This window comes from Protopterus annectens, chromosome 2.part2 (assembly GCF_019279795.1).
Source record: "Protopterus annectens isolate FY-2018-M chromosome 2.part2, PAN1.0, whole genome shotgun sequence".
In the NCBI taxonomy this organism is placed as follows: domain Eukaryota; kingdom Metazoa; phylum Chordata; order Ceratodontiformes; family Protopteridae; genus Protopterus; species Protopterus annectens.
Window position 1 is genome coordinate 472,194,596 of NC_056730.1, and position 24,275 is coordinate 472,218,870.

Sequence of the window (24,275 nt, forward strand, 5' to 3'; positions counted from 1 at the left end):
TAGTTGAATATATTAGACCCCTTAGATGTTGCCAGTTCACCATCATGTCATATTACCAAACTGGAAAGGGTATTCTGGAGACTAATATTGGATTTACTTAATAGTAGTTTCTTTTGCTTCTTCCCCTTCTTGTTTTGAATATTCACCACTACTGATTTTGACAATAATACTGTCCCTGATACAGTTTGTCTTGTGTTCCCTGTACAGTCCCCATCTCATGGTTCTCAATTCTTTCTGGCCTCTGCAGAGGGGGAAACTCTAAAGGGTCATTATAATCAAACTGCACTAAATTAGAATTTATATGACTAGATGTATCCTGATTGTTATAATTAAAATATGAAATATCTTGACCTTTGGGATTAGTTTGGACCTGAAGATATTAAGGCACCAGGGTTATGGGACTACATTTCTAACATCCGTTTTGAAATTGAAAGCAGCTATATTATAGGCTTGTTAGAATTATTATTATACATGTACTATATGTATATTGGTTGTTTAAAGTTTTTTGTATTTAATAATTCAATTAATATTATGATGACTTATACATTTCTTAAGACACTTTTAGATATATTTTAACTGAGTTTATGAAATGGATGCCTTTGTCGAATCATTCTTTTTTGTTGTATTCATAATTTTTAAGAGAGATGATGGATTATTGTCTGGTTTAACTAAGGAGCATTTAAGGCATTGGTGCACAACGTCTGGCCCAGAGGCCAAATCCGGCCCACCACACAACGCCATCCAGCGTAACCTAAAAAATTTAAAAAAAGTGAAAAAATACTATGCCTTACTCCAGTCATGCAAACTTTCCAGCATGTGCTTACTTACCTAATTGACTTCAGTTGCGCACACTTCTAATTTTAGCCGCAGAAGTAACTATTCTTTCTTGTTTATAACTTATAGTCTGTAAACATTAGTAACTTTCTGCAAGAGTTTGTAATAAGTCATGGTTGCAAGCCAGAATAAAGTTAAATGCAAAGTTGATGTAAAAAACAGGCAATTTCATGACTGCTGTCTTAAGTAAAAATGCAAGTCACCTGTACCAATTGTTAACTCGTAACTACTTACTATGTTTTGAGGTGGCCCGCAGATGCATTAAGAATTAATATAGTGGCCCTCCCCACAAAAAGGTTGTGCACCACTGATTTAAGGCTTTCTTTTGTAGGGGCAATTCTTTTAAGGACATCATGTTGGAGAGTAATGTTACTATTTAAAAATGAGAAATAATGTATGTATTCTGTTCTGATGAAGTCCTGGTTGTGTATTGGGACCAAAGTGCTTGACTGAATTGATTTATGATTTTAATAAAGTTGTTTGGCTTCTTCACTGGAGTTTCATTTGCAGATCAGGATTGTGTGCATTTGGTGGATTTTATAGTTTGGTTTGTACACATGTTAATTTATAAATTTCTTTGAACATGCAATTCTACATTCAATAGTATATCTTGTTGATTCTTCACAATAACTCCTTCACCATTTTTATCTCATTCATAATACCTAATATGTTTAACTCATTTACCCAAAATGGAGAAACTTCATATTTTTTTCTTTCAACCAATGAATGTTTCTGCTTTAATATAAACATTTTACTTTCTTTCAATTTTCAAAAAACTTCCTTTCCATACATAAAAAAACTTCTCTGAATTATTATCTAAACTATTACACATACATTTAATTTTAGTTTTATATTTTGCCTTATACTGTTTTCTTTTATCCATTTCTAAATCTAAAAAGATGTTTTCATATTTTTCCTTAAACTCAATCCACCATTCAGTCATGAACCATAAAAATCCCTGGCTGTTTTATGCCTATTCCAAAAATGATTAGTTTTCCTTTCTAAAATGCTAATATTAATACCTTTCATTAATAATCTCTTAATACTTTTTCCTTCAGTAATTCCTTCATTACTCTTACCACATTCAGCCCAAATACCTTTATTATCAGAGAATCCATTAACAACCTTAAAACATTTAACTTCTGTTAATGAATTATATAGCATGAAGAAATCAATCTATGAATCTAAAACACCTGTTTATACTTCCATCCTTCTATATTCCATAATTTTCAATTCCCACATTTCATAGGTATTTTTATTCTTTTAATGTCTACTCCTTCCTTTTTTTATACATTGTTAACCCACAATTGAACTCCCCCTTTAAGGTCATTTCCATATTACTATTATATATGCTTTCAAAAGCTCAAACAACTCTTCCCTTTCTTTTATTGAAGTGAATGCATAAATTCCTATTACCCTAAAAATGTATTACTTCTTCTAACATCTACAGCTATAGTTCTTCCTACCTTAATAGTGCAAACATCTAAAACTTTAATATCTTCTCCAGACATAAAGACCACACCTGAACATTTTTCCCTACCAAAGTTCCAAACCACACCTCCTTCCCAAAATGCTTCTACCTGCCCTCTTTCAATTTCTGAAATAAATATTGTATCCTGTAAACAAACAACCTCTGCCTCACATTTTTACACCATTGCAAGACTGTAATTCTCCTCCTCTTATTAACCCGACTATTAACATTGAGTCTTCTGAATATACACATTTATGTCTGGGCTTCTCGGTTAAATTATACTTATTTTTTTGTGCTGGATATCATTAAGGACCAAAGCTTAGTGGAAGGATGGAGGAACCTAACAATGTCATTTGTCTCCTATACAGGATATATTAAGACATCAGTTTAATGTCTCACTAAAACTGAAGATATATATTCAGAGTTGTTTTTCTCTCACTCACCCAGAGCTGTCTTATAATGCATGACCCACAAGTGATGGGTTATCATGGGGGCTGCTGTTGCTTCAGCACTGAGAAGGCCTCAAAATGTATGGAAAAGGAGGGGTTAGATCCTTTATGGGAATTCAGATATATTTTGTTATCTACAGTTTTTTTATAAATACCTTCACATTATGCATTATATTATTTATCAAGGTTTGAGGTGGAATGAGAAGTCAGAGTGTCATATTCTACCCATGATGTTTCTTGAGGGTACTTCTTCAGTGAAAAAGCCACAGTGTAGAATAGATAGTTCCTCTTGGATTTATTTTGGTGTCTGTATCAGTCGGATGCAAGTGTAATGGCAAGTTAAAAATTAAACCTAGCTGATAGAAACAGCATATAAACAAACTCTAAAAGAAAAAAGAAAAAAATATCCTGGCTGTCTTAAAAGATGTCCAGTTTATCACCATAAAAGATATTTAAAACAGGTAAGCCCCTCAAACTTACCATTAAGAAATGCAAGGCTGACTATGAACTTAGGACTGCAACCAATTCAAAAGACAATTTTAAGACCTTCTTCAGTAATGTTCAGAGGCTTAGAAGTAACCACCAATCCTGCATCAAGCTTAGTCTTAATTGTATCTCCTTCTCTGACCCTCAAGGACATTGTTGAGCTTATTGTGGACTAATTCTCTTTTACTTTTATACCACTCACCCTCCCATCTGTCCTTCCCCCTCCCCCACCCTTTCAAAATAGATTTAGACCAAGTCCATTTAGCCCTTTTCAAAATTAAAAATACAGGTTCCATACATGCTGGCAGTATTCCTGGATATCTACTGAACAGAGCCCTATATGGTTCATCCAGTGCCAGGTGCTGGCCCTAATCTGGCATTTGCCACCCTGATCCATAACCATCCCTGCCCCCTCAGCTATTCAGCTGAATAACAAAGACAAAAAAGGTCCTGTCATAGGTTCATAGGTATACACAAGGCTAATGACCACCAGGGCCTTTATAAGCCTAGCAATGTAACCCAACCCAATTGTGTCCCTATGTATCATGGACATTTATTAGGAAGGGATATGTTAGGTTTCTAGAGGTTATTTGGGGGCATGTTAGTTTTGGCATTACTGTCTGCCTCTATCTGTCATACATGCAGACCAGACCATGGATGAATTTTCAATTTCCCATCCATTTATCAAGGCTATCCTTAAATAGGGTTAGGCATGGACTCTGCTTCACATGGGTGGGGAGCCTGTTGCAGAGCATGGGGATCCAGTGAGACATGTATCTGTCTCCCCAACATTGTCTTATTTATTTCACAAGCAAAATTTAAATCCTTGGATCTAGTGATCCTGATGCTGACTGTTTTGTGGCTTTGTAAAAGGTCCATTAGAGCTGAATATGAGGATGGTTTGTATGCCAGGCATAAAATGTCTCTCAGTAACCTGTAGGAGACTGAGTATAGACATGTAAATTTAAGGCAATCCGTATAAGATGATATGTTTATACTCTGGATTCTCTTGATATGGAACCTTTGTGGGCTTTCCAACTGTTGCATATTTCTGGTCAGGTTCATGCCAAAGGGGGCAATATACTTGAAGACGGATCTGATAAAGGCTGAATTAAGTGGCACAATGACTTCCTTGGATATGGATAACATGCCCTTACTTATAAGTTGTCCAACATAGAATGATTTTCTTACTACCTTGGTCACAGATTGGTCAAATGCCAGATTACTGTCTAAATATGTGCCCAGATCCATGACTAGCAGGTCAACTCTTAGGCATGTCTTATTGATAGAGCAATTAACCTTGGGGGGGGGGCAGTTTGTTTGCAGTAATTTAGGAGCCTAGTCTGCCAAAAGCCCTTGACATTAGCTTTTAACTCCAAGACGTAGATGCCAAATAGTAGCAGTCCCAGCATGGAGACCTGAGGTGTCTGTAAGCCAGCTGAAAATCCAGCGAGTTATATAGGGATTTATGCCCAGTTTGGTGAGTTTGTCAATTATACCTGAGTGGGATGTTGTGTCTACTGCCTTAGGCAGGTCCAGGTAGGTGGTATGCACCATTTCCCCTCATCCATTGTCTTGGAGATCTTCTCAAAGGAGTCCATTAGGTTTAGTAGGCATGTCCTTCCCTTGACAAAGCCAAATTGTGTTGAGTCCCATGTCTGAAGGCTGCCTATGTCTTTGTTGATCATTTCCATGACAATGACTTTACATATTAGACTAATTAGACTAGTTGGACTGTTGTTTCTGGGACCTGTTGATGGTCCACCCTTGTGCAGTAGGATAACCATTGCAGTCCTCCATTCTTATGGTACAGACCCTGTTTTGAGGCTATAGTTGAAAAGTGACTCAAGTGCTCCTGATATGTCATGTTTCAAGCTATTTAGGAGGCATCCCAGGATATTGCCAGGGTCCATTGAGGCTGTGTTTTTTTGGCCTTAGCAAATGCTTCCAGGATCTGCTCCCTGTTAATAATTAGGGTTTATGCTAGTACATATTTCATGGGATGAAACAGGGGGGGGGGCTGGGGGGTGACATTTGAGCTGAATTTATCAGCCAGCAAATTTGCTACATTGCTGTACTCAATGAAGGTGGCACCTTTGACCACCAGTTTGGTATATGGATGTGTGCTGCCTTTGAGGCTAGCTTGACCTTTTAAATAACCTTGTTGGACTTAATTAGTCCTTTTAGTGTCCTATTTAGTTTAATTAGAAAGCTCTTATCATTATGGGAGTTGTTCTTCCTGATTTTAGCCATAACTCTTTCCTTTTGTTATTTAGCCTATTAAGGTGAGGATTCCACCAGTGTGGTTTGTTTTTAGAGTTTGTTTTGGACTTACTTCTAGTAGGCACAGCAGCCAATATACAGCCATTTACATGGTTGTACAGGGTAACTGTGAACAGTTCTGCATAAGCTGCTGTGAACTCAGGGTTGGGAGGGACATTGAATTTTGGCAGACTCTTGCTTTGTATGATGTAGTTTGCTTTGGAATAGTTCCAACTGTTACAGTGTTTGTTAGGGTTACCAAGTTGTTTTTTATTTCAAAGGATATAGCTTTGTGGTCTGGACTCACCAGTCAGGATGTGTCACTGGAAGGGGGTGGGGGGTGCAGTACTCTCCCACATTGGTGAATACCAGGTCCAGTATGTCTGAACCTTTGCTGAGTCTTCATACTATCTGGTCAAGGGTATTCTGTTAATAAAGTCCAGGAATCATTGTGCCTGCAAGAATGAGGCAGTGTATGTTTTCCATTCTATAGAGGGGTAGTTAAATTCCCCCTAAGAACAGGGTATTTGGTTTAATGGTGAGTGTTTCTTGTAGGTTGAGGTACAAGTGATGGGATCCTAGGGACATAGAGGGTGACCTATAGCTTACTAGCATATGGTATGGGACTTTGTCTATGGTGATTTGCATGTGGATAAACTCCAGGGCATCATCCTGTTTAACCAACCTAGAGTTATACTTGTTGCTAATAGAGACTGAGACTCCTTCCACTTTTGTCCATATCTATGCAGCGGATGGTCTAAATGTGTGGAAGTTACTGAAGCCTTGTGCTGCTGAAGTACTTTCTATGGATTTTAAACCTGTCTCAATAATGGCACAGATGTATGTATTCTCTGGAGTGAACAGAGCTTGTAGGTTGTGGAGTTTTTTGTTTAAGCTCCTAGCATTGAGCAGTAACATCTTTAGGTTTCTTTGGGTTTTATTTGCTATGATGGTAGGTTTGTCAATTTGGCATTGCCTAAAATGGCTGTCTTTTAGTCTTGTGCTCCAAGTTTGAAAGCCGGATCCCCAACCCCTCATATCTTCATTTGAAAAGCAAACAAGATCCCCGACCCCTCAGATCTTCATTTGAAAAGCAAACAAAAAATATTTTTGCATCTACTTTTAAATTCTGTTAAGCGATTTCTAGCAAACAGTATGCTACAGCTTACCACACGCTTGCAGTGCTGAGTTTGTGCACTTCTGTACCAGCTTTCAGAAATGCCTGTACAAAAAAGAATATGGGAACTTCCCGATCATTTCCCTAACACCTTGCACCCAAGGCAAATGCTCCCTAACAAAACCCCTCCATCAAGTCTTCATCTTGAGTGTCTCTACAGGTTCTATCCCTGCGGTGCAGAAAACAGCTATTGCAATGCCCTACCATAAAGATGGTCCTTCTAGTAACTTTGGAAATTACTAACCTGTTAGTCTCAATAGTATTATTTGTAAGTCTATGGAATATATTATTGCTGAACTAATAAACAACAATGTAGGTGACCTTATCTCTGGATATGTAAAAATGTTGCTTTATAAAAGACAGATCAGGCCTGCTTAACCTGATTTAGTTCTTTAAATGGGTTACTGAGACCATAGATAAGGTGTGCATAGTCCATGCTGCCTACTAAGACCTTGTCAAGGCCGTTTACACTATGCTCTATGACAGAATTACTGACATACTCTGTCAGCTCAACATTAACCCATACAATATTTCAGCAGCTAGGTAGTTTGCTTTCTGACAGAACCCATATGATTTAGGTTAAGAGTATTTGTTCTAAACAGAAAAAAATATCACCAGCAGTTTCCCAGCAATTTCCTGCAGCGCTCTGTTCTTGGCCTCCTCCTCTGTTAGTATTAAAATTTGGAAAATAAACATCACATCACCAAGCCATCAAAGGACATATAACAAGGATGTACATGAGTGCTTTCATCTATTTATTACAAGACTTCTTAAGAACAAAAAATGATGAAGCATACAATACTTGAAATCTGTTCTCACAAATCACATGCCACACAACAACCAATCTCAACAAAACAAAAATATTTTATAGTATATAATTTGGCAGCCTTCTTTTTCAAGACACATTTAATAATAATGGAATTATTTTATCTATGTGCAATGTTTGCTTTTATGCATAGCTATCTGCAGAGTTCCTTAATGCCCAAAACTGTCTCTAAACCACCTTACTCCCTGAACGTACAGTTTCACCTTATCCTAAACAAAAAAAGGAAGACTTCTTGAAATTATTGTGAACTATAGAAGGTTTAAAAAGGGAAATCATGTTCTGTTTATTCTTGATGGTGTACACATGCTCATATACCGTCTGTTATAGTTTATGAGAAATTCTACCGACAGAGCTGCTCACAGCTATAACGAAAGTCAAAGTATACAACACATGTGGGATTGCAAGCAGAGTGTGACTTGGTCCCCAAACACCTACCCATGGTTAATCTACACATGTGGCATTGCAAGCATTGTGTAACTTAGACCCCAAACACCTACCCATGGTTATACAACACATATGGTGTTGTAAGCATAGTGTGATTTGGTCCCCAAACACTTATCCATGGTTAATCTACACATGTGGCATTGCAAGCAGAGTGTGACTTGGTCCCCAAACACCTACCCGTGGTTATACAACACATATGGTGTTGTAAGCATAGTGTGATTTGGTCCCCAAACAGCTAACCATGGTTAATCTACACATGTGGCATTGCAAGCATAGTGTGATTTGGTCCCCAAACACCTACCCATGGTTATACAACACTTATGGTGTTGTAAGCATGGTGTGATTTGGTCCCCAAACAGCTACCCATGGTTAATCTACACATGTGGCATTGCAAGCATAGTGTGATTTGGTCCCCAAACACCTACCCATGGTTATACAACACATATGGTGTTGTAAGCATAGTGTGATTTGGTCCCCAAACACCTATCCATGGTAGGAAATGTAATGGAAGGGCTGCTTGCAAAACTTACAGGCATATTTTCCTTTGGATTTTCAGAAAGTACCGTGTTAACCTTTGATCTTTCCACTAATATTTTAAGGTTAGTATTTTCATTGTGCATAATCTACAGTTTATACAGCTGCATTGGGATGTACTCGTTAAAACAAACCTCCTGTCTACTTATTTATTGGTTTATTATGCACTGAGTCTTACAAACGTCACAATGCGTATTGAGGAGTTACCCTGCAAGCATTTTCAGCTGTGCTTATCTTCTGATCTCTTGTAGATAGTTGTCACTATGCAGGATACATTATAGCCCCAAATAATGTACCAAGAAACTATGAAAAAATTAAAAGGAACCTTAATAGAAATAAACTGTTTGAATAAGCTTTATTGCCATGTTCACCATCTTGGAAATACAATACTTACTGCCTGCTAGTGAAAAGTAAGTAACTAATTTGCTGCTAAATTCCCCTCCCCAGCACCAGTGGGCAGCCATAGAAAAACTGATACCTTCCAACTTATACACATATAAATATATTACATTTAGGTGGGTCATTAATGGCAGCAATATCATATTTTCCTGGTGAATGCATATAGTTGTCTGCTTGTTGTACATTTATTGTACCTTCCATGGTTGCTGATACTTGTTCTTAGTTAAAGCAATGTGAACAGAATGGCAGGAGAGATTAAAATTGAGGCCTTTGGTTCTTCATTATCAGTACATTAAAACAAAAATGTTATGAAAGTCACTTTAGAAGAATCGTACAGTAAGATGTGGTATTGTTGTAGCTGACTTTGCAAAATGGAATCAGGAAAAAAAAAACAAAAGCAAACAAGCAGAAACTTAATGAAATGCATTATGTTTAAATATATTATGTTTACTGTTGGTAATTGACAAATAAGCCTGATAACTGAAATACAAACATTGTAACATGTCAGATAAACCTCTTTGTCCGCTTTTGAGTGCTACTATTGGTGCAGAAGGGTGATATATATGCACTCATTCCTTATATATTGTTTTGTGTAGGATGAAATGAATGTTCTGCACTTTGCAGCTTGCAATAATCATGTTGAAGTTGCCAGCTACTTGATTGATGATCTGTCCATGAAGAACCTGAACGAGCCTAATGAGGTAAGCTGTATACTCAGCAATAAACATGACTGCAAAATTTTTGTTTTCCTTCTTTGTTAAATCTTTTTTGTACTGTCCCCCTCCCACAGCCATCAAACCACAATCATCTTCACGTTGTCTTAGTTCCCTCTAGTTCTCAGTGTCATGAAGGTGATGGCTAGAGATCATAGCTGTCAATCAGCATGGTTAGGAGTTAGAAAGTTTCTTAGATGCTCTTGAATGAACCATTGTGGATGCATGATTCTACACACTAACAGTTATTAGATGGAATGCTGTGCACTCCTTGGCGGGCTTGTACTTCATGTTCCTACCACAGAACCTGGATTTCAGTGCACCCCAAGTTGCACACATGTGATAGAGGTCTGCCATTAGCCTACCACTAGGATGAATCAAGCTGTCATTGGCCACTCACTGCCATCTGCCCCCAGGTGGTTCCTCTATGCCCTAGCCACTTGGTCATACCCAGGTTATGTGAGCTGAAGTCAGTGACACAATTGTTATGGATCGGCTCTGCCTAGTATTCTCCTATGTTAATACCCCTTGATCCACTATCTCTGAAATGTTATATAAAATCCTTTTTTTATTTTATTTTAGATTACTATTTTAAAATCATTATTTTTTTAAGAAGATCAGGTTTTCTAATATTATGATGATTTATTGGGTTAGATATTTTGCTTTAATGTTATTTTATATGTAGGTGTACCGCTCTTTGCTTTACATTAGTGTTTTCTTTTGTTGATCCATTTTGATGGGTGTTGCATTATAATAATTATTAGTTGCATTATGAATTAATATGTCCTGTTTTTGTTTTCCTTTGGCTAGGCTCATGGCTGTATTTTGTTTACATTTGAAACACAAGGTGCAGGGTTTGATTCTCAAATATGATAATTGGCTAGGCTTAAAATGGCTCACTAAGGGCAGTTAGCCTAGTAGTATTCTATGAACCTATGAACCTATAAGTTCATTTACTGTGTTAACAAATACTAAAAACAAAAATATTGACATAATCACAGAAAATGTAATTGTTATAAGCATATTGTTTACTGTAACATTATCTCCTTCCCAAAAAAGTTTCTGCTTTGTGAAGATCAGCATGGAATGTTTATTTTTTTTTTCTGAACACAGCAAATTATAGCTGTTTTTCATCTGGATGTGAAGCATACAGATCCCATCCAAACTAGACAAGAAAGCAGGCTTGTCAAGTATGCTGCAGTGTGCAAAGACATATGACACCTTATGTAGCGCTTTACATTCTGTTACGTGAAGACACAAAAGTCAATGAAGTGGTAAAATAGAGTAGCATAAACAAGCAGAATACAGAAATCAAACAGTTATGCATTTACTGGTTTAAGAAGACTGGTGGTATTGCTAGAATACTTGAAAATAGCAATCCATTGTAACCAGGAGCAAAAAAGGAAATAATTTAAAGCTGCTAAACATTAGCCTATTTCTTGCTAAGATGTAAAACACACGTTTATATAAGCTTCTTCTGATATTTTTTTATTTTTTATTTTTTTTAATTTTGTTTTTTATTTTGCAGCGGTGGAAAAAGCCATTTCACCTTGCTGTTGAAAATGGATGCTTTGAAATGGTGAGAGCACTGTGCGACTGGCAGCTATCATGTGATGAAAAAGATAAGGTAATGAGGGCATCAAATGTTCTTTTATAAGAGTGTATAAAATGTACCACATTAAAAGAATCAAGTGATGAAGTTGTCACATCACATGTATCTGTTCTAGCAATTTCTTTGGATGTAATATAGACCCTAACTATCCCTTTTGCACAATGTAAGGATTCAAGATAGCTGCTGCTTATATCATGAACTAACAAATATGAAATCCTGTATGTTTTGCTCAGAACAGTGCAGAACATTGCCACCTTCAAATGCAACTGTGTTGCAACTTAAAAATTATGTTTACATTCATCTGTTTGAATTCTCTTTTCTGATTCAAGCTAATGATGAAAAAAGCCATATGAAGTTTAATAGCAGATGAAGTTAAAAGGTGACAAATCATTATTCAGGTACCTTAGTGAAAAGAAGAAAATATAATTTTGGATTCTAGTTTTTGTTATATGAGAACTACTGTATGTAGTTTATCAGCAGAACAGTATTCCACAAATAGTAGAATTGTTGTTCACAGTTAGCCATTTCCTTCCAACATGAGTGACTCAGCAGTCTGCAATGAAGGGGGAGCAAGCTCCCCCCTACTCCTTCTGGAATCCTTGTAAGTTATATAACCTATTCTGAAATTACATTACCTTACAGTTAAGTTAAAATCACTACAGATTTGAACCCATTCAGCAGAATGCACTTGATGAGTTGGCACTAGCTGAAAAGCTCACAGCTGACTCAAATGAAAAATGAACAACTACGCATAACTGCCACTTTTCAGGTCTGAGTATATATGTGGTCTGATTTTACATATAATTCAGATGGAGCCCATAAGACTAAAAAATGCTAGTGAACATGACATAGCTTATTTGTTGGTTTTGTCTTAGAACACTAAGTGAAATTGCCAGCCAAACTGCAAGTGTATGGAAAGACTTAAAATAAAAGTGAATGAAATGAAAACTGAAGTAACTATTAACACTCAGAAGCAAGCACTTTTCTAAATTCATAGGAAAAAAGCATTGGCTTCATGAATGGATGTGGAAATCAAATGGACACTAGTCCATTCAGAGAAGCTGAGCAAAGCCATGGGAGTAGACAAAATTCACTCTGACCCAAGAATATTAGAGGGAGTAAAGCAGTATACAAAATCACTATTTGTGCTAAATGAATTACTTTGAAGCATGAGTGGTTTTAGAGGTCTGGAGAAAGACAAGGTGGAAGAAAGGAAGAGAGAGGTAACTACTGATATGTCAATCTCACCTTAGTTTTAGGATAATCTTTGTAAATGAAACTGCTACTTAATATTTTTACAAACAGGATGTGAGTACAGCAATAGAAGCAATAGAGGCAACATGAACTTACAGAACAAATCTCATGTCAGACAAATCCAACTCTGATATTTAACTGGGTAACTAGAGATGTGGCCTCTGGAAACAATAGATGGAGCCTACTTGGTTGTCTGTAAAATATTTGATTTTCTCCCTTTAATTAAGCAATAATTCCTGAGAGGTGGGCATTATAGGGAAATAACAGATTGCCCTGGGTGCTTTGAGGTCCAATCCCATGAATGAAGTGTCTCCCTATGCCTGGAAGGGCTAGAATTTCCGTATAGCACCCATGTTGGTGGGCATTAATCTGCTAAGAAATAGCAACTGTAGTGGTATAGTTTTGTAAAGTAGTTTATATTGTTATGGATTTTTTTCCTTAACAATTTTTTTAAGTTCCAAAGAAAAACAAGTCCCAAATAAATAATGACTGGGATTCATAAATGCTTACATGTTACTCTAAGCTTGTGTACATGAAGAGCGAGCTCTATTCAGCAAACTGTTCTACATGTTGCTCCCAGCTACAAAACAAAGGTTAATGGCCAAATATGCTAATGAGGGAATAAAGAGCCAAATTACATGCTAATAAAGCAAATCATCATGGCTGAGCAATTCAGGAATATACAAAATGAGTCACTCCACGCTTCCTTTAGCCCTGAGTTCCAAGACTTGTTGTAATACAGCCATGAAGACACTTTGAAAATGTTAGGGATTACTGCTGCTATCATATATCTGCATGTGACCAGACTATAATACAAGATGCTGCTGCTGTAGCTACTGCCAGGCCTCAGCAGAAAACAAATAATTATGCAGGCATCACCATAAAAATTGTGATGATATTTATTATGTACATTTAAACAATACCTGTGAAATCCCCCATATCCCCATACCAATAAGACAACTTTATAAGAAGAAAAAACTTTTGGTTATGTCCTGGATATAGAACAAAATTAGTAATTAAACAGTTTATTAAATGACACTATAACCTAAAATAAGCTTCTCAAGTCAGACCTGTGTGAACATCCTTGGGAAATATTTCCAGAAAATAATTTTTGCATGTAATACAAGTTAATGATCAATGTAATAGCAACTGTTAAACTCATGTGGCATAAATAACATTTCAAAGTTGTAGCAGGTACATATCATTTATATTACCAGAATGTCCAAGAATGAAATGATATACGAGTTATCTGTGCAGTAAGTAATTAATTGTGATCAATGCATTGCTATTTAGTCTACCTATCAAGACACACTTCTTTTCAACCAAACATGTGATGTATATTACATGTATGTGCTATCTCACAGTTGTAGATAGACTTCTCCTGTAGTACTGGTAGTTGATACAATTTACTCTAGAATCTGTACTTAGATAGGTAAGTACTTCATTCCAGCAGTCACTAAGTAGTAAAAACATGAGTGTGTGTGTGTGTGTGTGTGTGTGTGTGTGTGTGTGTGTGTGTGTGTGTGTGTGTGTGTGTGTGTGAGTGTGTGCATAAAACTGTAGTGCTAAGTAGAACTGGCTTCACCCACAGATCTGATATATACACTTCCACTTGGGAGAATAATTTACAGTGGGAGAGGGCTTCCCCATAAATTTCATTCAGTTTTATTCCAAACATCTGCTCTAAAATACACTGATGATGTCATCCATTCAAACATGGTCTATCTCACAATTCCAGTCACACTTCTCTTGTGGCACTGGTCGTTAATGCAGTGTAATGTAGCTTGTGCACCTTAGATAGGTAGGTGTGCAAATCCCATCAGAATGTGTGTGTGTGTGTGTGTGTGTGTGTGTGTGTGTGTGTGTGTGTGTGTGTGTGTGTGTGTGTGTGTGTGTGTGATTCTAGAGGTGGGTAGGACTGCCTTCAACCACAGATCTGATGTGTCAATTTACACCAGGAGTAGGCTCTCTCAACATTTTCAGTCCATTTTATCTCAAACATTTGCTTTGCAACACACTGAAGAGGTCATCAATTCAAATATGCTGTATCACACATTTGTAGTTAGACTTTTCCTATGGTGCTAGCAGCTGATGCAATGTACTCCAGCTTGTGTACCTTAGATAAGTAGGTTCTCAAATCCACCAATGGCTAACTTCTATCAGAGCGTGTGTGTATAATTCTAGAGGTAGGTATGACTGGCTTCAACCACAGATCTGATGTGTAGATTTGCACCAGAAGGGGGGGTCTCCTTTCTTTGTCAGTCCCTTTTATCCCAAGTATCTGCTTTGCAACACACTAATGAGGTCATCTAGTCAAATGTGCTCTATCTCACACTTGTAGTCAGACATGTTCTTTGACACTGGTGGTTGATGCAATGTATTCCACCTTGTGTACTTTGGTAAGTAGGTGTTCATATCCAGCAACGACTCACTTATATCAGAGTGTGTGTGTGTGTGTGTGTGCGTGTGCGTGCGTGCGTGCGTGCGTGTGTGTGTGTGTGTGTGTGTGTGTGTGTGTGTGTGTGTGTGTGTGTGTGTGTGTGTGTGTGTTATTCTAGAAGTATTTAGGACTGGATTCAACCTCAGATCTTATGTGCTTACATTAGGAGAGGGCTCTGCCATCATTTTTAGTCCCTTTTATCCCAAACATCTTCTTTACATCACACTGTTGAGGTCATCTGTTCAAATGTGCTCTATTTCACAGTTGTAGTCTGACTTCTCCTTTGTCACCAGAGATTGATACAATGCAGTCTAGCTTGTGGACTTAGGTATGTAGGTATTTGAATCTGGCAATATCTAAATATTGTGATTGTGTGTTGTTACAGTGACAGGGATGAATGGATTATCCAACAAATGTGGTGTTTACACCTGCATTCATACAAGACAATGTCATGGGGATAGGCCACATGATACTATTTCACTCAGTTTTAAACCACACATATGTCTTGCAACACAGTGATGATGTCATGTCTTCAAATATGTTTTGTGTCACACTTGTAGTTCATAGGTTCATAGGTAGGGACTAGGCTATCAGCCCTAGGGCCTATACAAGCCTAGCCAAAAAGGTGCCCTGGCTTTCGCCAACCAAGAAAATGATTTTCCTGTGCCCCTGTCGAGCAGAGCCACAGATGTGATCCCCGGGGTGAATTTCCTATTCCCCATCCAATCAACAAGATTTTTCTTGAAGAGTGCTAATGAGGAGCTTTGTTTGATATAGATAGGTAGTTTGTTCCAGAGTATGGGAAGTGTCTGGGACAGGAATATATCCCTCCAGCATGTTCTGTTTATTGTGGTGACAAGGTTTAGGTCCCTAGAGCATGTAGATTGGAGGGATTGGGATTTCTTTAAGTGGAGCATGTCCAACAGCTGTGGGTTTGACATAGCTTTGTATGTTAGGCAGAGATCACCTCTGAGTAGGTGATATGCGATGGAGTAAAGCTGGAGTTTTTTGAGACGGTCTGCATAGGGCATCTGTTTGAGGCCGGTAATCCTCTTTGTGAGGTATTTCTGCGGCCTTTCCAGTTGTTGTAGATGTCTTGTGAGGTACATACCAAAAGGGGTGTTGCACTCTATAATAGGTCTAATGAGTGACGAGTAGAGAGGAACAATGACCTCTTTTTTCCTGGATGAAAAACCTTTTGTGATGAGGTGTGCCATGTAGAAGGATTTCCTGACTACTGTGGCGATGTAATTATCAAAGGAGAGACTACTGTCCACCTGTGTCCCAAGGTCTCTTATCACATTTTCGGTGTTAAGTAGACTACCACCTATGTGGTAGCTCATGGGTACAGAGTTTTTATCAAAGGAGATGACAATGCACTTTTTGGCATTGAGCTTGAGGCCATGGCTTTGACACCAGATATCTGTCTCAGTGAGGCCCTTTTGTAGGATGTCCACATTATTAGGAGTTTCAGTTATGGCTCCTAGTTTGCAGTCATCTGCGAACTTCATTAGCCAAAGACCTTCTGTGTTAGCCTGTACTTCAGAAAACTAGATACCAAACAGGAGAGGACCCAGGACTGAACCCTGTGGTACTCCACTTGTCACTGGTCTGAAGTCAGATTTGGAGTCTGCTACTTTCACAGTGTGGGTTCTGTCAGTGAGCCAGTTGGCAACCCATCTTGTGAAATAGGGATTTATACCTAGTTTAGTGAGTTTATCTATAATTCCAGAGTGGTGGATGCTGTCAAAAGCCTTGGCAAGATCTAGATAGGCTGTGTGAACCACCTTACCCTTATCTACGGCTTTGGTGAATGCTTCAACAAAGTCAATCAGGTTTAGGAGAAATGATCTGCCTTTTACAAACCCGAACAGCGTGGGGTCCAGAGTTTTGAGATTACAATGTCTTTGTTTATAAGTTGCATGATGATAAGTTCTATGGCATTGCAAACCAGGCTTGTTAGGCTAATGGGGTGGTAGTTCCCAGGGTCCGTTGTGGCTCTCCCTTTGTGGAGTGGAATATCTGTCGCTGTGCGCCATTCAGTGGGTAAAAAGTTTGAGGCGAGGATATGACTGAACAGGGTGCTTAGGTGGGATGCCAGTTCATGTAGAATGCAGCCTGGGATGTTGCCAGGTCCTATGGATGCTGTGTTCTTGGCTTTGGATAGTGAAGTTTTTACCTGTGCAGCCGTGGTTACAGGAACTTTGCATTCTTACAGTATAGAGATGGGCCCTTTAGGGGGTGAGGGGGGGGGGTAAAGTTAGCACTGAACCTAGCTGCCAGGATGTTGGCAATATCAGTTGGTTCTGTATATTTAGTAACATTGTGATGTAACTCAGAGCAGATCTGAGTGTTGCCATTGAGATTCTTGACATAGCTATAGAATGCTTTGTGATTGTCTTTAGAATCAGTGGTGATTTTGTTTTTGTAACTAGCTTTGGAGGATTTTATGAGGGGTCTCAGCTTCTGACTGAGGCTGACCGGGGAGTTCTTCCATTCATGGGATTTTACTCTTTTTTGCAACAGTTTCTTTCTTCTGTTGTAGAGTTTGTTTATGGCAGGGGACCACCAGATTGGCTTCCTTTTTTGGAGAATAGTATCTTGGTTCTGTTAGGGATAGCACGATCCATGCACTCATGTAAGTGCTTATAAAGTGCATTTGTGTAGGATTCAGCAGTCGTACCTCTATTGTCCGTTTGCATGTGTGTCATGAAGTTTGCCACTTCTGTTTTAAGAAGCGTGAAGTTGGCTTTGGAGAAATCTTTTACGATGGTTTCCCTAATGGGGGTGGGGGTGGGGGTGGGATTTGGATGTCTAGGCTGATAAGCTTGTGGTCGGATCTGACCAGTGAGGAATTGACCTCTGGTGTGGGACACCGGTCGCCCATGTTGGTAATGACCAGATCTAGGATATTGCTGACCCTGGTGGGGGTGTGGATAAGTTGATCTAAGGCGTTGGAATTTATGAATCCCAGAAAACGTTGAGCAAAAGAGTTGGTACATGAGTAGTTTTCCCAGTTAATGGTGGGGTAGTTGAAATCGCCCATTATTAGGGTGTCGGGTTGTACCCTAATATTTTCCAGTGTATCAAAAAATGAGGAGTGGGAATCCTAGTGCATGGTGGGGGATCTGTAGCAAGTTACAGCTTGGATTGCAGTCTTGCCCAGAGTTATTTGCGCTTGGATAATTTCGGATGCATTATGCTGAGCAACTAGCCTGGAGGTGTGGATGTCCTTAATGAATATGGACATGCCTCCACCTTTAGTGTTTTGGTCCAGGTTAGGTGGCCGAAAGGTGTGGTATGAATTATAGCCTGGTAATGCAGGGGGTGCTCACTGGACCTTGAACCAGGTCTCTGTCACTGCAGAGATGTCAATGTTCTCCATTTTAAGCAGTGCCTCGAGTGAATGCATTTTGAGGTTTAAACTTCTAGCATTGAGTAGCATTACCCTCAGATTTTGCTTGCTTGTACCTGTTATGGTGATGAATTTTTCATTTGAACCTTGCCTAAAAAAAAGGCACTATAGGGGTGGCAAGAACCTTAGCCAGTATCTGGAATCCTAAGGGCGATAGGTGCAGGCCATCTCTGGCAAAGCATCGTGGTCTGTCAATCATGTCATCCCAGGCAGGCAGATACTGGATCCCCTTAGAATGACACCAGAAGCTAAGCCAATTGTTGAAGTCAATCATTTTGTCCTTGTACTGTGGTATCATTCTGGGTGATGGCAGGATGCTACTCAGGGCTAGGGTCATACTTGCCTGGGCTACAAGATCGGAAAGCTCCTCCATGTCTTTTTTCATGTAGTCCATGGAGGCACATCTGAGGTCATTCACACCAACATGGACAATGACAGAGTCATATTTGTACTTGTTGTGGAGTGACCTGAGTGCATGTGTTATGTGGTGGATCCTGGCATCTGACAGGCAGCTAACAGTAACTTTCTCTTTGTTTAGCCTGGTGAGTGGAACATTAGTATGCCTGACTATAGAGTCGCCTATGACTAGACTGTTGGTACGTTGTTATGCCTTATGGGCTGTGATTGAGTGGCACACTGAGTTTGTGGGCTATGTGTCATTTGGGTTGTGTTGGGGGGTGGAGGTTGCATGCATTTCTGAATTTTGGAGGTCTCTGTTGCTTGAGCAGATTTTTATTGAGAGCCTCCACAAATGTAGGTGTGTATTTTGTGTTGCTATGTGTGTGTTTTGGTGGTGTAGGTTTTGAGGGACTATGTGATGAGTGTGGTGTGGTGCAAGTGTTTACCTTCTCCTCTTGACTGTCTAGTCCAGTCTTGGGTGAAGAGAGCTTTGCTTCCAGTTTGGCTATATAAGTGCATCTCTCACAGGTTGTAGTGTTGGGTGGTAGGAGGAGAGGGTTGTCTGTGTACATGAGGCAATTGCTGCATTGCCCCAAGATACCCAGATTCATCAGGTAGACAGGAGAAAACACTGTTAGCTGACCTTTAGACATGCCTAGATAGGTGCTTATTTATTAATTACTAAGAACTGTTTTCCTCTACACAAGTGAGGAAAGTTGAGTGCTGTAGTAATTTGTAGCTTATTTAGTGCTTACAGTGACTTCTGAACAAGCGCTGAGCTCAAAAAAACAGATTTGAGTGTTAAAACTAAAAAATTGGCTAGCTCTAAGGGAAAATGTGAAGAGCAGACTTTATGGCACCAGGAATAATTTAACCCTAGCTTAGCGGCGAAGCATAAAGTGTATTTTCTTTTTAATATAACAGTAGCAAATGAGCCAACTAATTTAAACAAATTAACCAACAAAAAGCTAAAAACTGAGCCCCATTCCAGCAGTCTTTGATCAGACAAGTTCTAACTGCACACTCCTGCCACTAGGGTGCTGGAGAACCTTCTCCAAAAATATGGGCTGGATTATCGCTCAAGTTATACAAACAAAGCTAGATTCAGCAAGTCTGAATTTAGTCTTTCCTACAGCTAACAAGGCGTACCAATTTCAGAAAGAAACAGTTCAAATAAGCAGGCTCAACAAGCCTTTAACCAGAAACTCCCAGCTTAGAAGGGCAAAATCTACCCTCTCCTCCCACAAGAGTGCAGACCACACCTTCTTAATGTAAAATAACTGTCTCAAAGCCCAAGTGCTTAAACCAGAACTTATACACTCTTATAATACAGACACTAAGCCTTCAATCAGCAACTCCCAACTTAGAAGGATGTAAGCTACCTGTCCTGTCACAACAGTGCAGACCACTAACCTTGTTAATGTAAAACAATTGGTCTGAAGCCCAAGTGCTTCAATCAAAGGCTTAGAATAACAGTTACAATTTAATCAGGCTATTAACAAGCAGTAATAAATGCAGCAGAATAAATGCAATAAAGTAGGAAGAAACACAAAAACAGTAAAAGCAGATGAATAAAGTGCAATTTTTTTTCTATAGCAATAGAAAACGAGCAAACTGATTTAAACAAATTACCCAGTAAGACAATTCTCTAGATAGAGATCTCTAGATCTCTTCCATCATTAGGCCAGTCATCGATTATAATGTTCCATTTGGCATGTACCTCACTAGACATATGCAATAGCTGGAAAGACCACAAAAGTACCTCATGAAGAAGATCCCAGGCAATGAACACATGTCCTACATGGACAGACTCAAAAAACTCCTGCTATTCTCTGTCTCATATCGTCAACTAAGAGGCGATCTCTGCTTGAATTACAAAGCCATGTCTGACCCAGCTCTGTTAGAAATGCTACATCTAAAGAAATCCCAATCTCTACACACCACACACTCCAGAGACCTCAACCTCATTACCACAATCAACAGAACATGCTGGAGGGACATGTTCATAACCCAGAGAATGCCCATGCTCTGAAATAGACTTCCCATACATGTCAAGCAGAGCACCTCACTGACCCTCTTCAAGAGAAATATTGATGAGTGGATGGGAAATAGAAAGTTCACACCAGGGATCACTGCAGTGGCTCTGCTTGATAGAGATTCTGAAAACTAGCGTCAGGTGGCATGATGCCAGGGCACTTTTATGGGCAATGTTTGTAAAGGCTCCAGGGCCATTAGCCTAGTTACACACCTATGGACCTATGATAGTGGACTAAAATAGGCAGCTGTTCAAATCCAGCAAGGTCAACATAATGTGTGTGAGTGTAGTGACATGAAACACTGCCTTATTAAACATTCTCCCAAATTTCTCCATCCCTTTTAGGTCAAATAATAGGTCTTTCAGCACACTGATGAAGTCATCCTATTCAAAAAGGTATTCTGTAAATTGGCATACGACTTCTCCTTTTGTGCATGTAGTTTATACTAACTTCCACAACTCCTGTACATTAAAGTCACATGTAAAAGAAGCAGGTAATATGTATCTCTGTAGAGAGTGGAGCTTAGATAAGCAGGGGTTTGAATCTGGTAATGTATGTCTGTCAGACAACATGACAAACAGGAGTAGATTACCCAAATGATGCTGATATGGCACACTCACAGTTGTGGGATCACAACAGTGAGTGTGTCATATCACAGTTGTGTGATCACAAACAGAGCCACAGTTTTTGAGGCCTCAGACTACATAAGTTCATAGGTTCACAGTTGTTTACTAGGCTAATGACCACAAGGGCCTTTTTAAGCCTAGCCATGCATTAAGCTTAATAAAGTTGTTTGTATTTTCTGTATGTTGAACAGCTATCCAGCTACTTACTGAAATCTATATCATTTGACCCCACCCCTGGATGATATAAAAGTGGGAAGGCATGTTATCTGTATTCCGCAGCATATTTAATTACAAAATGACATAGAATCGTCACAGTCTCTTCTCTTTAAATTACTACATCTCAAAACCTTTTCTCCTTTTGTCAGCTAAACTTCATGAAAAAAACTCTTCTTATAACCTAAGGCACTATTTACAAACATTTCACTCTGTCGTAACACCTAGAGTTTACCTGTACTGTACTAAACATGTCTCACTTCCACTGTTGCCTCACTTTGACAGTCTTTCTCAACACACCTAAAGAAAAACTCACTACTCCAAATTAAGAAGGGAAATTAAATGTACCTGTAAAAAGAAGCCCAGTTTATCTGCTTCTCCAATTGCCATGTCACCTAACCTCTCTGTGACATATTCCTCTGTCTGATTTTGCTTTACTTCTCCTTACTTTCTTTATGAATTATATTGTTTATACTGCAAATACTGGTAATCATTGAGTGAATCTTAGTTATGCTGAAATACTTCTCCTCTGTTATATTAACTTATTTATTTATTTAATTTTATTTTTTTATTTTACCTTTGTTTACTGGGAGTGTCTGACTGGGCAAAAAGCCCATTTTCAGCAGAGGCCCAGGGAGAAAAGCTCCATAAAGATACAAACAGTAGACTTATAAACATTACATAAAAAGTGCAGGTACATACAAAAAATACAGAAACGTTGGTATAGCTGTTCTCAATATATTATGTTTATAGGACAGCTGAGATAAAGCAATATGATAACAACAATATACATACATTTATAAAGCAATATGATAACAACAATATACATACATTTATAAAGCAATATGATAACAACAATATACATACATTTATAAAGCAATATGATAACAACAATATACATACATTTATAAAGCAATACGATAACAACAATACACATACATTTATAAAGCAATATGATAACAACAATCAAAAATGAAAAATCCCAACCCGGAAGGTAAATGCTGACAGCAACTGATGTAAAAAATCTTTTATTGCAAAATAGAACCAGAAGTAAGCGCTTTCGCTGTCAAACAAACCGTGTCATCAAACATAGTTATAATGAAAAACAGAGCATCCTTATATACATACTTCCTAACAGCCCATTAATCAATAAAATTCCCTCTAAAAACACAATTAAAAAGCCAATTAGTAAAAAGCAGGTTACAGCAACAGCTACTTACATACAGCATAAAAATCCACACGGATATATGTCTATGCATTGTTTAACCTTTTCATTTAAGTTTCTTCATCCTTAAAGCTGATTGGCTTTCTAATTGTGTTTTTGGAGGGAATTTTATTGATTAATTGGCTGTTGGGGAGTATGTATATAAGGATGCTCTGTTTTTCATTGTAACTATGTCTGATGAAGCGGTTTGTTTGACAGCAGCATTCTGGTTCTATTTTGCAATAAAAGATTTTTTACATCAGTTGCTGTCAACGTTTACCTTCCAGGGTGGGATTTTTCATTTTTGATTGCTGTTGGGATTGTATTAGCTTGACTCATTGGGATTTTTCTTTCCATGATAACAATATACATAAATTTAGTAGAGAGAACAATTGAAAGGATAAAGCTATTTTCAAGAAGTTTACAAAATAGGTGGATATTACCAACAGATAAATGTAAAGGCATAATTATTTGGTACTGTGCCAGTGTAGACTTTGGGAAAAACTGGTGTTAATCAGGGTGTATACTGTGTATCAACCTAAGGGAGACCAGTACAGTAAGAGAAGATAATGATTTGTACTTTCTGAGGTGAGCTTGAACTAGAAAGATGATGTGGGGGGGAGTGTTGTATTCAGATTAGGACATAAGTGGTGCCATGTTAGCAGGGTGGAGGGAGATTATAGCAGGGAGATCTGAGTTGTTACTGTGAAGACTAAATATGGACTAAGGTTCAGAATTTGCTTTCGCAGATGGTGATCATGGGTCTGTGCAGGTAAAGTACCATGAGATGAGTAAGAGTGACTGCAGATGGTTTTTGAAATTAGGTTTACTGCCTAAGATCCTGATATCTACAGGAAAGGAATTCGATATTTTAACAATATCACTGGAGTAGAAGGAATCACCAGAGCTATTCCTGCTTTTGGTTACTTCAATGAGAACTTTGTTGGTGCATCTTAGAACACGTTTGTTTGTATAGTGGTTTAGCAGGCCATGAAGGGCTGGGGTTACTTCTTATATTGTTTTAATCTCTGCACTAATCATAATAACATTCTATATTTTTGTATTAATTGTGAAAATATTTTTACCCATTCGCCTGAAATTAGTCAGTTTTGATCAATGCATTACCCGGTGGTTTAAATATAAAAGAGGATTGAGATGAGGCCTCCAGTCGTAATCACTTTGTTATGTATTAGAGATATGGATGCCAAGAAATTCATCACAATAGTGAAGCTGGAGAGTTGAGCCTAGGCATCTGTGTCAAGAACACATATTAAAAGATCATGATTGGAGAATGAATCAAAATTCTTTATAATGTGTGGAACTTTATCTGCTCCATGTAATACCTATTACATGGGGAAAAAAGAAGAAAACAAAAGAAACTGTAGAAGAGTAAAGTGTTTTACCAGTTTTGAAGGTTGGTGAAGGACTTAGGACTATTGAAGAGACAGTAGCATACCTCTCAACTTCTTTAAGTAAGAATT

General features: G+C 38.3%; 1 protein-coding gene across 2 annotated transcripts in view; it reads left to right on the forward strand.

Annotated features, from left to right (window-relative positions):
- The window catches only part of ANKDD1B (ankyrin repeat and death domain containing 1B), a 1,083,940-nt gene that overhangs the window by 522,656 nt on the left and 537,009 nt on the right, over positions 1 to 24,275 (forward strand). For both annotated transcript variants that reach the window (XM_044063959.1, XM_044063958.1), the window contains exons 5-6: positions 9,479 to 9,583; positions 11,124 to 11,222. In XM_044063959.1, the coding sequence (XP_043919894.1) occupies positions 9,479 to 9,583; positions 11,124 to 11,222 (204 nt within the window). The remainder of the gene's footprint in view (positions 1 to 9,478; positions 9,584 to 11,123; positions 11,223 to 24,275) is intronic.